General features: G+C 47.6%; 1 protein-coding gene across 4 annotated transcripts; it reads left to right on the top strand.

Moving 5' to 3' along the window:
* The first annotated feature begins 5,674 nt into the window (after positions 1-5,674).
* Positions 5,675-11,710, top strand: DNAL4 (dynein axonemal light chain 4). Of its 4 annotated transcripts, none has more exons than XM_048834293.2 (5): positions 5,675-5,826; positions 7,555-7,771; positions 8,867-8,973; positions 9,366-9,449; positions 10,510-11,710. In XM_048834293.2, the coding sequence occupies exons 3-5, from the start codon at positions 8,929-8,931 to the stop codon at positions 10,672-10,674; spliced, it is 294 nt and encodes a 97-aa protein (XP_048690250.1). In that variant the 5' UTR covers positions 5,675-5,826; positions 7,555-7,771; positions 8,867-8,928; the 3' UTR covers positions 10,675-11,710. The 4 variants fall into 4 exon arrangements, with proteins under 4 accessions (XP_048690250.1, XP_048690244.1, XP_074980260.1 ...); XM_075124159.1 differs by lacking the exon at positions 8,867-8,973 and adding an exon at positions 6,251-6,394 and having other exon boundaries at positions 5,748-5,826; XM_048834287.2 differs by lacking the exon at positions 8,867-8,973.
* Positions 11,711-14,901: the final 3,191 nt, after the last annotated feature.

Genomic DNA, 14,901 nt, shown 5'->3' with positions numbered 1-14,901 from the left:
TTTAAGTGAGGGAAATGAACCACTGGGACAATTTACCAAGGGTCGTGGTGGATTCTCCATCACTGGCAATTTTCCGATCAAGATTGGCTGTTTTTCTAAAAGATCTGCTCTAGTTCAAAGAGGAGTTAATTCTGGGAAGTCCTATGGCCCGTGTTATACAGGAGGACAAATTAGATGATGACAATCATCCTTGCTGACTTTATAAGCTCTGATAAAGAGACTCTACATTTACAAATACAAGGGATATAAACCCTCATGATGCAGGGCATAAGCCAACCACTAATTGGCAGGGGGCTAGAAAAAACATCCCCTATTTACTATCAGTATTGCCACAGCCTCTAGAGGCCCCAGCTGCGTCTAGAGCCCTGTTATGCTAGGCTCTGCACATGCACATAATAGGCTGCCCCTGTCCTGAAGAGCTGATAGGCCGGCTATTCATTATAGACTTGCTTGGACTTTCCTCTGGAGCATCTGCTACTGACCCCTGCTGTTGACAGGATACAGGACTAGATAACCAGTAGTCTGATATGAATTGAGGTTACATTAACCTCTCTGCTCTGGCGTGGTGTCAGTTTTATCTCTGTGGCGCTTGTTAGAAGCAGAGAGGGAGTGCTCAGCACAGGGAGCAGATGACTTTCCATTTGGGAGCAGGGGAGGGCAAGCATTACGCTGTGTTCCAGGCCTTCTGTGAGACAAGATCCCACCAGCCCATTTATCTAGGCAGGGAACTCCCAATGTCCTGAGCTGGAGGATTCACACAGTACCTCCCTATCTACCCGCTTCAGAGCTGCCTCTGCTCTAAGTGAAACTCGACTATGGCATTTCTGTCAGCTAGCCAAAGAGGTCCTGCTGTCCCAAGTAAACCAAGATCACAGCTTCTGCTCTGAAGTGGCTGGAGAGATCCTGCTGCCCTATGCACGACTGAATCACAGCACCTCCCACTTGCCAAGCTGAGAGTGCGTGGTGTGGGAAACACTAGATCACAGTGCCCTATCCTGACTGGCTCGAGAGCTCCCACTGCGCCATGCAAAACGTGTTTCTAGCTCAGAGAGCACACCTCTGAGAGCTGATGCTCCCTAAATGAGAAGAGAGGCCAGCACCTTTTTGAGCCAGCCAGGGTTTCCATTGCCCCAAACTAAACACAGTTCGAGAAGCTCCTGTGGAGCTTATAGAGTCAAAGATTATAAGGTCAGAAGGGACCTCTGCGATCATCTAATCTGACCTCCTGCACAGCACAGGCTATAGGAGAGGCCAAGTTCAGGAAGACGAGAGAATTTTAGGATTTCCCTCCACATTGGAACAGAGACACCAACAGAAGTCTAGCCTTTGCTTACAGCCATTGATCAGGAGGATATCATGAACATTGAAAGAAAACTCCCATTAGCTGGAGGATCCAGAACTCACCCTCTGTGGGGTTAATAATTTAGGAGCTGACAAGCAGGCAATGCCAAAAGGCAGTGACTATTTTTCAACAGGTTTCAGAGTAACAGCCGTGTTAGTCTGTATTCGCAAAAAGAAAAGGAGTACTTGTGGCACCTTAGAGACTAACCAATTTATTTGAGCATGAGCTTTAGTGAGCTGTAGCTCACGAAAGCTCATGCTCAAATAAATTGGTTAGTCTCTAAGGTGCCACAAGTACTCCTTTTATTTTTCAACAGGGGCCACGAAAATTTTTTTTAAAATCAACATTTACTGCAGTTAATGGTTAAATTTCCCATTAAAAAAAAAAGCAATTCCACAAACACCATGATACAATCACCTCCCATGCTGCAGAATATATTGATTTTTTTCTTTATTGAATGTCACTTTATCTACAGATTGGTAAGAGACTTTGGTCTGAACTAAGCCTGGGTGGAATGAAGGAGCTGATCTAAGCCCTGAGCTCCAGAGAGACCCCCAAGTCCCCTCACACACACCCCCCAAAAAAAACCCAACATTTCAGAAATGGAGTCTCCCTCTAGATGTGGCCACTCCACCCACCCCACTTGGAAACATGCACATGTGAGTACACGTGTTCCCAAAGAAGCACCTATATTTTGTGGCTGCCAATGACTAACCCTTGCAAGTAGGCCCCAGGATACCCTGAAAAGCATCCTCTCTGGCCACTTTCTTTGAATGCCCAAAGGAGCCTAGTCCCATCTGTCATATCCTGAACCTTCATACAGTGGGATCTATTCACTCGGCAGCATCAAAGATTGAGGGGGGAAAAAAGAAGAAGAAATCTTCTCTAACTTGCTGCTAATGACAGGGGTGGGTGAACTACACAGGGATTACAGCATTTAAAAAACAACTGACTCTAGAGTTCATGTCATCCCTGGAGAGATCACAGCAGCTGCCTGGAAACAAAATCGCAATAAAAAGATCTTCTTCCTCCCAGAGATCCTGTTCTTAATTATCTATTCATTGCAAAAGAGACGATCTCCAGCTTTTACCCATCCCTGGATGGCCAGGGTGCTGCTACAGCCTCGTTCCAAGAGAACAGTGACATTAAAAAAAGGGAAGAGGTGAGTAAAACATCAAGTGGTGAAAGGAATTGAAGTGATTGTAAATGAGTGAAGGACAAGAGGCAGCATTAAGTTTCTATCCTTTATGGTGGCGGAAAAAGTTTCCTAATGTAAATCAAATAAGACCACTGCGGTATCATCTTCCTGAGTCTGCAGACAGACAGCTCCAGTGCCTCTACTGCTTAGTCAGGAAACAGGAAAATGATATTAACAAAGCTCTGATCAGTTTCATTGCTGCTGCATTTAGAAACCTGTGGCCAGCAGTTAAATTGTCAAGAGTCAGGGCACTCTACTATTGCTTGGGAAAGGCATAAGCAGCAGCCTAGATGAGCACTGAAGTTATTCAGAGGGGAAGAAGACCCATGTGGAGGCTGGGGATAGGGGCATCTGACTACACCTTTCATGTTCTCTCATGCTTACCTCTGTGCCTTCTTTTGGATGGCCCCTTACCTCTAGAAATCACTCCTGGATAGAATAGCAGAAAGAACTCCTCACTACTCATCTCTGGGGAGAGAGAGCTCCTTCTTCCAGCTGCTGGACAGGGGTGGCGGAAGCTTCAAACAAATCCAACCCAAAGCTGATAGGAAAGATGGAGCCTGCAAGCAGAGTGCAAGGACAGCATCCCACTAAAAAGGCCTGTACCCTGCCTAGCAGTTGGGCTTGGGGAGCTAAATTTCTCCTCAGGGTGTTGCTGTTGGAGCTTGCTGGTGGGGACGCCATTCATGTATTGACTTTGGGCTAATCTAGCCCAAAGGCCCTATTAAATTGTTCAACCTCTAGTTTAGAAGGGAGTCAATGCTTGGCTAACTGGACAGTAGAGCTGATCAACATTTTCTGAAGGAATAGTTTTCCATCCGAAAATGCTGATTCCACATAATCAAAATGTTTCACAGGAACATATTGATTTTGTCCAAATTTTCAATGGGAAATCATTAAAACTGTTTGATTACTTAGTATTATATTATAGTCAAAATGAAATGTTTCAACCTTATTGAAATGAAACATTTTCATAAGGTGGCGACAAAATATTTTCAGAATATTTCATTTTGCAAAAAATGCTGAGCTTTCAACTATTCATCCCAATTCAGGACTAAATGAAATTTCAAAATCTCAGAATTTCTGACAGGACAGAAATTCTGTTGTTTTTTTTTACCAGACCTACTCTATAGCGAGAGATGCATCACTTTGGGGACGTAGAGGATTTCATAGACAATTACAGGTATAGAAAACCCTCAAAGCAAGCAGAAATGAAATGTATAAAGGTCTTTGCTGAGGCCGGGGGGGGGGGGGGGCGGGGAGTGGTTAGTGTCACGCCAGCTTCTTGTTGAACCATAACACCCTTCCCCTACCCCTCCTCACCCCCCAAGATTCATACAGGCGTTTTTCTCCTCCCCAACATGAAAGTCTTAGGCTTCTCCCAAATGAGTTTACAACGAGAAACTCAAAAGCTTGAGATTTTCCAGACCCTTCCCAGCCGCACTCTCTGCTATTTAAAAGGGGTGGAGGCCTAATATCAAAAATGTTTTTTTAAACCCGAAAACATTACATCCAAAATTTAAGTGGGTTCAGATAATGGTAGAGCTCAAGGTCTATTGTCTTTGCAGTCTGTCTGATCAGAATGCACAGTTCAGGGTCTTTAGGTTTTGATGGCTGATTAGAAAAGTCTCCTTCTCAAGTCAAAAGCCTGAGGTTAGGTAGCAATGGCCCCTCCCCTACAGATCTGGTGTCCAGGGGCATCCCTCTCCCAGGCCACAACTGTCCTTAATCATGCTAAGGAAGTGGCATAGCCATGGGTGAAAGGGGGTTAAAGCTAAACAGGAACAAAGCACTCATATTCCAGACTAAGAGAGTTATTCAGGAACAGCTATTGGTCTGTAAATTCACAACTTGCCTTAATCTTAATTAACTTTCAAGTGTAGACAAGCCCTAAAGTATTGGTTAGCAACCTTTTTGGGCTCAGTACCCATTTTTAAACCTCGATGGCCTGTGGCAATGCTGTAAATAGCTCATAAAGCCCTCAAGTGGCCCCAGAACTGCCCTGATCTATTTGAAGAATTGTCTCTTGAAAATATTACACTCCTCACCTCCAAGGGGGAAGGAGGTGGCATTGCAGCACTGCTGCTAATGCAATGATCTTGTTGCAGAGGACTAATGAACAGGGATGTGAACCTCAAGGTAATGTCAGCACGAGAAGACAAGGTGTTGGGGTGGCATAGACGTGTCATGACATCACAGCATGGCAGGTCTGCACATTGCAGCAGCATGAAGGCGTCTTGGAGTGGGTAGTGCTGTGGCACAGTGATGCCCAGGCATGATGCCCTCACAGTGTTGTGACAGTAGGGCAGTTTTATGAATTGCCAGTCTCAGTGGCGCCGTGGCATGGATAGTGTTGTGGCATGGACGTGTCACAATGCCATAGTGTCATGGCATGGATTATGCCATGACATGGCAATGTGATGGTATGCAGGTCTCACTGTGCCATGCAGAGGCTGCTTTAGCTATATATCAGCTAGGCACCTGCCTAGGGTAGCAGATTCCTCGGCAGCTGCCAAGGGTGGCAGATTTGATCCAGCTGGCCCCTCCATCATGACAGAGGGGCCGCCGCGCCAATTTGAGTGATATTGCAATACCGCACTCCAGCGTGTGACGCCACTTGTAGCTGCCTAGCAAATCACATTTGGCCTGGCCGCACCTTTGTCATGACAGATTGGCAGCCGGGTCAATTTGAGTGTTATGGGGCACATGGAAGTGTTGCCTAGGGCTGTAGATTTTGTTGAGCAGCCTCTGGTGCTATACTGTCATGGCATGGGTGGTGTCAGGGCATGGAAGTGCACGGTGCAGCGGTCTCCCCACGCCCTGCTATCTCAGTGTGGGTGGTGCTGTGCACACCACTGGCATGGCACGGCAGCCTCAATGTCATGCTCTTGCAGGCAGGGTTTTGCTATGTGGGTGGCACTGTGTTGTCAGGGTGCCGTGCCAGGGCGTGGGAGCTATATCCCGTGACGCTGAGGGGCTAGTGCCTGCTCTGAGCACACCCCCTCAAGAACCTGAACCACTGCCACAGGGGCTCCCTCCCAATACTTTGAGCTCACATGTGATCAGGCAGGTATTGGACGCCTACCACCCCAACCCCGAGGAGGAGGAAGGACCCTTTCACGCCATCGACAAACCTTGGAACCAATAAGACGTTTCGAATTTTCCAAACCAACCAATGAGAAAGGGGAGGCGGGACTTCCGGCGCTGGTTGCTAAGGCAAGCACGTCTCTCTTCCTAACAACGGAGCGAAGCTGATATTTTGGGGTTCAGAGCCGAGGAGGCGCAGGTGAGACCGAGTCCCTCCCCCGCCCCCGCCAGCCCCCTGCTCACCCCCCCAGCCAGGGCTGTCAGCGGGCAGGCCCCACCCCCCAGCCATGGACCCCACCCAGCCGGGGCTCCCGCCGCAGCCAGGGTCCAGCCCCCGCCCGGGATAGCGCCGTCCCCTCCCCCCAGTCCCTTCTAGGTTCTGGTGATAACCCCTCCCCCGGCCTGTGCGATCTGCCGGGCCCCTCCGTGATGGGGTGTGGGGAGGCTCTTGTCCTTCTATGGCTTGATGGCCCTCGCCACCCAGTGGGGGTCTCCCCTGTGATCTGTGTGTGGGGGGGGCTCTGATAACCCGCCCTTGCCAATCACCCAGTGAGGATCCCTGCATAAAACACCAAGGCCCAAAGCATTCTCTGTGTGTGTGTGATTATTTTTCCTCCATCCAGGCCATCTTTTCCCTCTACCCCCCATCGCCCCCATGTCAGGTGGGTCCGATGCCTGGAGCAGGGGGCGTGTGAAGGAGGTGCTGTGCTCAGAAGCGGGTCTGATGCCGCAAAACAGGAACGGGTCTCCAAGGACGCTTCCGTGGGGTTGTTATAAACCAGCTCTATTTAAAATTAAAAGACTTATGGGTGAAATGCCTCTCAACAGCATTTCTTCCCAACCTGTTTGTGTGTTTAAACTGTCTGCTGTATATGAAGGACTCGGAGCTGGATTGTGTATGTCATGGGGCCTGGGGTTGTGGGTGTGACGTTTGGGAGATAAACCTGAAACACCGCAACAACTCAAAGGAACTGCCTCATTCCAGCCATCTAGTTTGCTATCCTGGCTTCCACCATCTGTGACTCCGTGCTGACTGAGTATTTCAGAGGGATGTGTAAAACTCCCACAATCCCTTCTGGGAGAATCCGTAGCCCTAGTACTTGTTACTTCAGTTATTGTGTCTGTAGACTGGCTTTACTATGGCCTCAAAGAGGTGCTGGGTGTGTTATTGCCCAGTGATGGATCATTAGCTTGTCAGGACCTCTTATAATGCTCCTGTTTTCTTTGAGGGGATAGGGGAGTGTCTTATGCCAGATAGGAGAACCAGAGGAGACCAAGGTGAAATGTTCTGAATTTGCCCATCAGAGAGTGCTGTAGGACTGCGTCACCTTCTGAGCGACTGGCCAGGCACAGGCCCAGAGAAGTGGTGCAACAGAGTCTGATGTGGCACTTCCCTGATTGGCAAACCCTGGAGTTGAAAAAAGAAGTCGAAAAACAAACCAAAACAACCCATTAACTATTTCCATCCTGAAATGCACACAAAATCTGTTCCTGTTGCATGCATACTTTGGCCGCATTGCAAACTGTATTGTGTCCTGAACTGGACAACAGCCTAAGGCAGGGGATGGTTGATGCTATGCTCTCTGTTCGGCTATTGGAAAGCATTGCTGTAATTTCACTGTGTCCTGCCCCTTCACTAGCAACCAAGCTGCCATCAAGTCAGAGCCCTATGTCTCTTTATGGAGTTGTGCCCTGAGAGGTGCAGCACATTTGAAGTCTTGACTATGGAAAGTGACAACTTTTTGTAAGCTCTTTGTCTCTGTAATATCTTGTAACAGAGTTCTCCAGGTTAATTTATATACCCTGGAAAAGGTATGGAGAAGCAGTAAGCAATGGAGGAGATGGCAGGATTCACATCTTGCTTCTCATAGTGATCAAACTGAATCTTTTTAAAATTAAACTTTCTTCCCCCCCCTCTTTTAACTAGTTGGGCAGAGAACCACCTGCTTCTGCTGAAACTGTGCTCTCCCTGATTCTCGAGAGTTCCATCCCTCTCGCCCACCTGCACTGCAGCATCTGGCTGGTCCTAAGTAGGCACCTCTGCCCCCTCTCAGGGTCACAGTGGAAGGACCATGGCAGACACCGGGGAGGGGAAAAAGGAGGAGGCAGATTATAAAAGACTTCACAGCTTCCCGCTGATCAGGGTAAGAACAAGGGTGGGCATGTATGATCATGAGAACGTCAAGGTACAAGGATGGGAGATAAATGTATTTCATTCATACCTACCCTCCAAATCAGTTTGTCCTCAACTTCTGAGTAGCTACAAGAATATGATCGTATCATATCAATTCTGCCTGAGGACTGCACCCTCCTACCATTTCCCCATGTTCCACTCTACTGTGAGGCAACTTAGAAGCAGCCTGCTCCAAAGTTTACTAATGTTGCCACTCAGTCAGCCACAGCAAGCTAGGGCAATAGAAAGCAATCCCTTTCTGACCCCACTCCTTCAGCACTGAACATGCTGCCTTTACAGCACTCCCACCACATTCAGGGTACTCTGTGCAGCTTGGGGTTTTTCGGAGGAGCTTGGAAAAAAGACCTCTCTAGGCAATGAGATATGGAACAGAGGGGAAACTATGTGTAACTTAGATTTCCCTGTAGGGCTTATTGCAGTAATATCCAAGGGCTGCCTACCTACTTTTACCAAAATATGAGCACAAAATATTATGATCTATGAGGAAAGGTTAAGATAAATAAATCTTAAATTCAGCTTGGAATAAACAGGTGCAGTTCCATGGGAGTGTCAGGGCTCTAATCACCAGTGTTGTAAATAGTAGTATAAATTGTTCAGAAACTAGTTGTAAGTAGTAACGGAGCATAACTTTTACCTATTTGGCATTGAGTGGCTGTGCAGAAATGAGTGCAGCTGACATGTTGAGGCCATACAGGAGAGGTTGGGATGTATAAGAAAAAGACATTAGAAGGAGAACAGCTAACACACCTTCCCTTTATCTTAATTCCCCCTTTAGTTATTTTTTTCTCATATACCTCCCTCTTCTCAACCCTTTATTCTGCTCTCTCTTACTCTGGTCTCCCATTGACTACACTGATGCAACTGAGAGCAGACCTTGACTCATTGTATGTGTCACGCTTGTCTTGGAAACACAAGGAATGCCAAATTGTTACAAGTCTCGTTGCTTTGTCACTTACACCCATTTTCTTCTCCAACTCTCCCCACTGCTCACAACACTCCTGAATTTGGCCCTAAATATGTCTAACTTGGCTATGTGGCAATGAAGCACACCAAGAAGGGAAAGGAATGGTTTAGGAGGATCCCAGAGGTACAGCTAGGAGTGAAAGGATGAAACTGAGCGAAGGGAAAGCCTCAAATAGCTATCACTGCAAGGTATGTTAGGCTGTGGAATACTCTCCTAAAGGAAAAATTGGAAACTTCATCACTTGTAACTTAAATCACTGAATCTTTGGAATATAAGAAGGGAACAATTCTGCATTGACTGGGAGGGAGGGATGAACAAGAGGTGACCTAATAAGCCTCTTCCATCTTGAACATTTGCATTTCTCCAAAGGCAGAGCTATTTCTGATCTCAAGCCCTTGGCATTTGAGCTCCTATTGGTGATGCTCTTGCGTCCTCTGTGGTACAGATCAGAGGAGCTAGCATGTGTGATTTGTAGGGCACAGCTGTGGCATGATGGAGGGAGCAGCTGACACCAGTTTATCTGCTCTTCTGTCTTGTGCCCAGCTCTTTGGGTTGCTGAGCTCCCTCTTGTTTTTCCCAGCACACAGACATGCCAGAGGAGATGCGAGTGGAGGCCATGGAGCTGTGTGTCACCGCCTGTGAGAAATACGCCACCAACAATGAGGTAACAGTCAGTGCTAAGAAGGTTATTTTGTCTGGACATGCTGGTTGCAATCACTCTGTCTATATGTCTCCATACTTGGAGAGTCTTCTGGAGCAGGAGTAAAGGGGGAGGCAGAAAGGAGGTCAGACACTCTGGTCCCGATTTTCTGCTGCTTTGTTCCTGCACTGGGCACAAGGAGAAAAGGGATGGGGGAGGAAAGGTGATTGGAGTCTCAGACTAGGCTCCGAGCATTGAGAGAAGCTTCAGGCCTGTTCTAACTTAGTCTGCATCCCATTGGCTCTTGTAAGCCAGTTTTCTGTATTCTGAGCGAAGTGGGAGAGAGGTCTCTGATCCAAATATCACTTGGCGGTGCTGTACAGGTAGGGGGGTTTTGCTCCCTCCTGAATTAACATACTTGGTCTAGTACATCCCGTTATCCCTTGGTCTCAGATGATTTCTCGCTGAGCAACAGGGGACAGTCTGCTTGTTACAATGCATGTTCAGTGCTGGGAATGAGTAAGAACTAGAAGGGAGAGTGGGGGAGTTTTTCATATCTTCCATTTGCCCCTCAGGCTGGGAAAAATGCCTTGTGCCACTCTCCAGCATCTCCCCACATCTCCCATCCATTCTCTAGCTGATGCGTGGTGTGGGGGGAAGGAGCTATTCACAGCCTGGCCCAGTCACAAAAGTTGTGTCTTGCTGATTCACTGCAAGGAAAAAGGAATTCCCTCAAAAACAATAAAGAATAATGATCTGATTCTCCTGTCAAACTCATTCTTGTGTGACTTAAATGGGCCAAGTCCTGATTCAAACCAGTGTGAGTGAGAGGAGAATCAGGTTCTAAATACAGACCTCTAATATCTCCTACTGGGTTTTCAGAAGTCTGCAGCAAAGGAGTCTGGGTACTCCTCAGTGGAGCTCTGCTGTACTGTAACCTCACCCTAGCTCTCACCCTCCTCCTGAGAGTCATGTTAAAGAGAGGGCAACAGTGGGGAATTTGTATGCACAAACACACCCCTCCCATCTCTCTGACCTGCTGCTCCCTCTGCATACTCCTGGACTCTTTCTCTTTATTCCTCAGAGTGCTGCTAAGATGATCAAAGAGACAATGGACAAGAAGTTTGGCTCTTCGTGGCATGTAGTGATTGGTGAGGGCTTTGGCTTTGAGATCACCCACGAGGTGAAGAACCTGCTGTACATGTTCTTTGGCGGCAGCCTGGCTGTTTGTGTCTGGAAGTGCTCCTGACACATCTCCTCATGTCCAAGGCTCACCACATACAAGGGATTTCTTCATTCCTTTCACAGGTTTTTGTACAATCTTGAGGCAGGGCTTTATTTTTAATAGGAAAATTTGGGGATTCTTTTTCATACGCTGTGTCTGTGCGTATGTAAATCTGCTGAGCTATCTAATCCAAATTCAAGGGGTATCTCACTTTGATCTTGTGTGTCTCATTGCTTAAACAATAAGGTTAGGCAGGAAGGGATCTGGTGGGTAGGTTATCCCGTGGGGTGCTGTTTATGAAGCCATACATCAGAGCTAGGAGTGTGTGTGAAAGGGAAAAGGGTGCTAATCCAGCCATGCCATCTTCTTCTCCTGTCTTTCCACACTATTTTCTCTCTTCTCTGAAGTCCCTCCTACAGCACGGAAAGGTGATGATCAATGTTGACAGTATTCCTCCCCTCTCATTTTCTTTCTGTCCCTATCTAGGATGACCTTTTGGAACAGGTCATGTGAAGGATCCTCCCCCACTGTCCCAAACAGTGCTGGGGGCTAAGTCTGCTGTCCTGCACCTCTCTCCCACTCTCTGACAAGAACACGACAGCTGAGCTGCCTGGGTGTGAGAAGAAAGTGACAATTTAGAAATCCAAACCCAGTGGGTGGTTGCTGTGCAAACTGACCCCTCCTTTTCACACCCACTGAGCAGTGGCATAGCTCTAAAATGTTTGCAGTTTCTGGCACACGGGGGAGTGGGTGAAAACTCAATACAGCATTTGAATGCATCCTTAAGAAAGGCAAAAACTCTTTGCACACCATAGGTGCCAGTATTGTGCACACTCCATATCTTGTTTAGAGGCTGGTAGTGGGGGGGGCTCCATGTGAGCTGCCAGTTTGTCAGTCATCAGAGATTTAATATACATTTGTTCTTGAGTCTGTTTTATCTTTTTGAAGCTGTGGGGAAGATGTTAAGAGAGAGAATGAACCTACTTGTATTTTACATATATGGCTTATTTATATGAATATGGGGATTTTTTTTAACAATAAAAAGTTTATTACAATGGTGGCTTTTGTGTTTGAGGTTTTCTCTTTAGAACCCATCAAGGTGGGGGCCCAAAGGGAAGGCAGCCAACTGTGACTTAGTTCAGACTTGGGATATGTCTTCACTATTCTGCTGTTGGCTGGGTGACTTGTAGCAGTGGGAGGAAGGAGTTCTGTCCTCTTTAATTTTGGTTTTGTGCTGGTGGAAGGATTCAGTGCTGAGGGAAGGTTGCCAGATCAACAATGCTGGAGAGCAAAGTCGTCTGTTTTATCTCTAGAGCAGGTTCAATATGAGCAGCAGCAGGGCAAACTACTCACGCTCCACACCTTCTGCCAATCTGCCTCAGTCCTGATCTAAAGGGGCAACCTCTAAAGAGGATTTGAGTCTCTGTGGATCATTGAATTGTTGGCATTCTCAGACGAGAGCCCAACAATGCTACAGTCCATGCCAGGTCTTGTCTATCCACAAGACCTTTGGAAAGAAAAAAGTGGAACTAATTGACTTGCATTTAAAAAAAAAAAATCTCCATTTGTCCCCTAATCTCTGTTTTACTTTAGACTGTGAGCTCTAAGGACAGGGCCCATCCTTTCTTGAACATCTGAAAAATGCTTGGCATACCATGGATTCTACTGTAAACAAATAATCTAGTATTACAAAAGCCATCAGAATTTATTTTTTAAATGAGACTATCTGTGCCACTTGCAGTAGGAGCAAAGGCCCTGTGTCCTTTCACATAGGCCTCACCTGTCAGATGGGAAATAAATTTTCCCCTCCTGCCAATGTGGAAGTGGGGACTTAGAGTAGCAAATCCCCATATCCCCTGAGCCATCTACTCCCGTTTCTCTTACCTCATAGGAATTACAGGCTGCATCCCACAAATGAGCCAGCTCCCCCTTTTTTTAAACGAACGTAGCGCTACTGGAAAGGGCTCTAGGGTGATCCAGACATTTAGCCAATGAAAATCTTGGTCCTTTTGTTCTAAGTCTTCCATCCTCCTCAGTGCTATGTTTACGTTCCTTAGGGCCCAGAGGGTAAGTAAGGCAAGTGACTCTGGAAGGCCCTGCCTCTTGTGGGTTTGCAAGCTGTTATGGTGTTTCTGAAACGACACTTTAGTTTCTTTAATTTTATTTCTTTCATGCTAATGAATAGTTAATAGCTGTGCACGTGTGCACACACACACACGCATCCTGGTCATGGGTGCCCATGCTAGGGTCAGGTTGACCTGTAGAGATCAGACAGAGGGAGGGGGGTTACCTCAGCAAACAATCTCTTGGCCCCACCAGCCATCTGTTATCTGGCCGGTGGTCATGTGGCTGCAGCCATGTCTCTGTGACCTGCACAAAACAAGCACATTCTGCTGAAGTTGGCTGGTCCCCAGCAATTAGACCCCATGTCAGGAAGATAAAACCCCTCAGTTACCCCAGTTGCACTTGCTTTAGGAATCTGGGAGGTTCCCATCTTCTCCTATGCCTTTCCCAACAAACACTTCCCTCTACAGACAGCAATCTTGGGCCTTTCTGGGGCCTACCCTGTTCTGGGAGTAGCCACAGTCATTTTCACTATTGGCTGGAGTGTTCCATGAGTGCGTCAGCAATGGAGTTTCAAGGAGATGCCTATTGGTCTGGCAGCAAGTGTGTTTCTCCTGTGTTAAGGGGCAGGGAGAGGAGAGGTTTGTCCTAGTGTAACTTTTCTGGCACCCAGTCCATGTGCTGTTACCATCATCCTACCATCAAACAGTGCTTGAGTCACAGGTGGGGAGGGAGGTGGAAAACTGCAGGGTGGCATGTGTCGGCACCAACCAGCATGACCCTTCCTATCTGCCAGTTGGGAAAGGCCACAATCCTTCAAAATCCAATTATAAGCAGTGAATCATTTGTGACTGACTTTACTGCAAAGGGGAGCAGGGATCCATAACGTTCTGCTATTGGACTGCATGGTGGGGAGTCCCTGAGTCCTTGAAAGCACTGGAAAGGTTGCAGAGGGAATGACCATCATGGACTCCCTGCCCCAAGGGTGACTCAACTCCAGCAGGCAGGGGATGGGAGGCATGAATCTGATCACTTCCCTGCAATGATGTCATGGCAACCAGATGCACTGCTACACAGCCAGATGAGGAGTGTTGGCTTTGAAGCGCTCCATCTCTCGTTTCGCTGCAGGCTCAGACCTGACTCCATGAAAAATCTTTTGGTTAATATTTAATGCTGGCATTGAAGTGATGCAGAGCCTGAGGGTTGCCAGGGCCGTGCCCAGCCTCCTTTCTGCTTCCCACTGTGACACTAACTCACTGTTGTCACAAGGGATGAGGGTTTTGAACACTTCTCGTGTAAGGCTGGGATCTTTGTGAATGGGCAGGCTCCCATACATACACTGATGATGATGATGAGCCCACAAGCTGGGTATGGGATCCTCCTTGCACACAGACTGACCTCAAACCCAGCTCTGTGACCCGGGGAGGTGTGGGGTCCCCACACACCGACCCAGCTCGGAACTGGCCCTGTGACATAGGAGATAACCTCACTGCTCAGTTGTGGGGGGTCCCCATTCACAAAGCAGTGACCAACTCATTTCACATAAGCCACTGAATAGCTTATGGTGGTAAAAGGTTTTGGGAAGCAGGAACCTAATGGGTCTGTATTCCATCCGCAATCCCTTTGAGCCACTTTGTTCCTCCAGGCCAGGGCCAGCTTGGAACCAGTGGCCGCCCTGTGAAGGGCTCTTCCCCAGTCCCTCAGCCTTATCCACTCCCTGCTGCCTGGCTAGGTCAGCAGGACTTTGAAGTCAGTCATTTTGCTGGAAAGCTCTGCTCATGTGAGCCCAGAACACGGATGCACTTAAGAGTTAATGTCTTTAGCAGAGACTAAAGGGGGAAATAAGACCTGTGCATTTACTATCGGCCATGTTATTACTGCAGCGCCAAGGAATGAAATATAGCATTGTCAGAATCTGGGGCGGCCGAAAGCATCAGCTGGAGACCGTTACTAGGCAACCATTGCACCATGGGACATGAGCAAGCAGAGAACTCATCGTTCTCTCCACAGCAGCTCTGTGTGTATGTGTTCAAGAGAGTGTGCATGTGTCCTAGAGAATGTATGACTGTGTCAGAAAGAAAAGTGTGAAAGGGAGGGAAGTGATACTGAGTCAGAGGAATGTGTGTAAAGAAAGTGGGGCTCTGTGTGTGCCCACTGGTGCCATCCAGCCCCCTGGACCTGGGCCCA

This window comes from Caretta caretta, chromosome 1, assembly GCF_965140235.1.
Source record: "Caretta caretta isolate rCarCar2 chromosome 1, rCarCar1.hap1, whole genome shotgun sequence".
Classification (NCBI taxonomy): Eukaryota; Metazoa; Chordata; order Testudines; family Cheloniidae; genus Caretta; species Caretta caretta.
The sequence above is the reverse complement of the archived record's forward strand: the minus strand, read 5'-3'. Positions and strand labels throughout refer to the sequence as shown.

Excerpts from the sequence above, each read along its gene's own strand:
- DNAL4 (XM_048834287.2), top strand. The coding sequence starts at position 7,700 with ATGGCAGACACCGGGGAGGGGAAAAAGGAGGAGGCAGATTATAAAAGA. Across the intron at positions 7,772-9,365 it reads ACAGCTTCCCGCTGATCAGG|CACACAGACATGCCAGAGGA; the intron begins GTAAGAACAAGG and ends TGTTTTTCCCAG. Across the intron at positions 9,450-10,509 it reads AATACGCCACCAACAATGAG|AGTGCTGCTAAGATGATCAA; the intron begins GTAACAGTCAGT and ends TTTATTCCTCAG.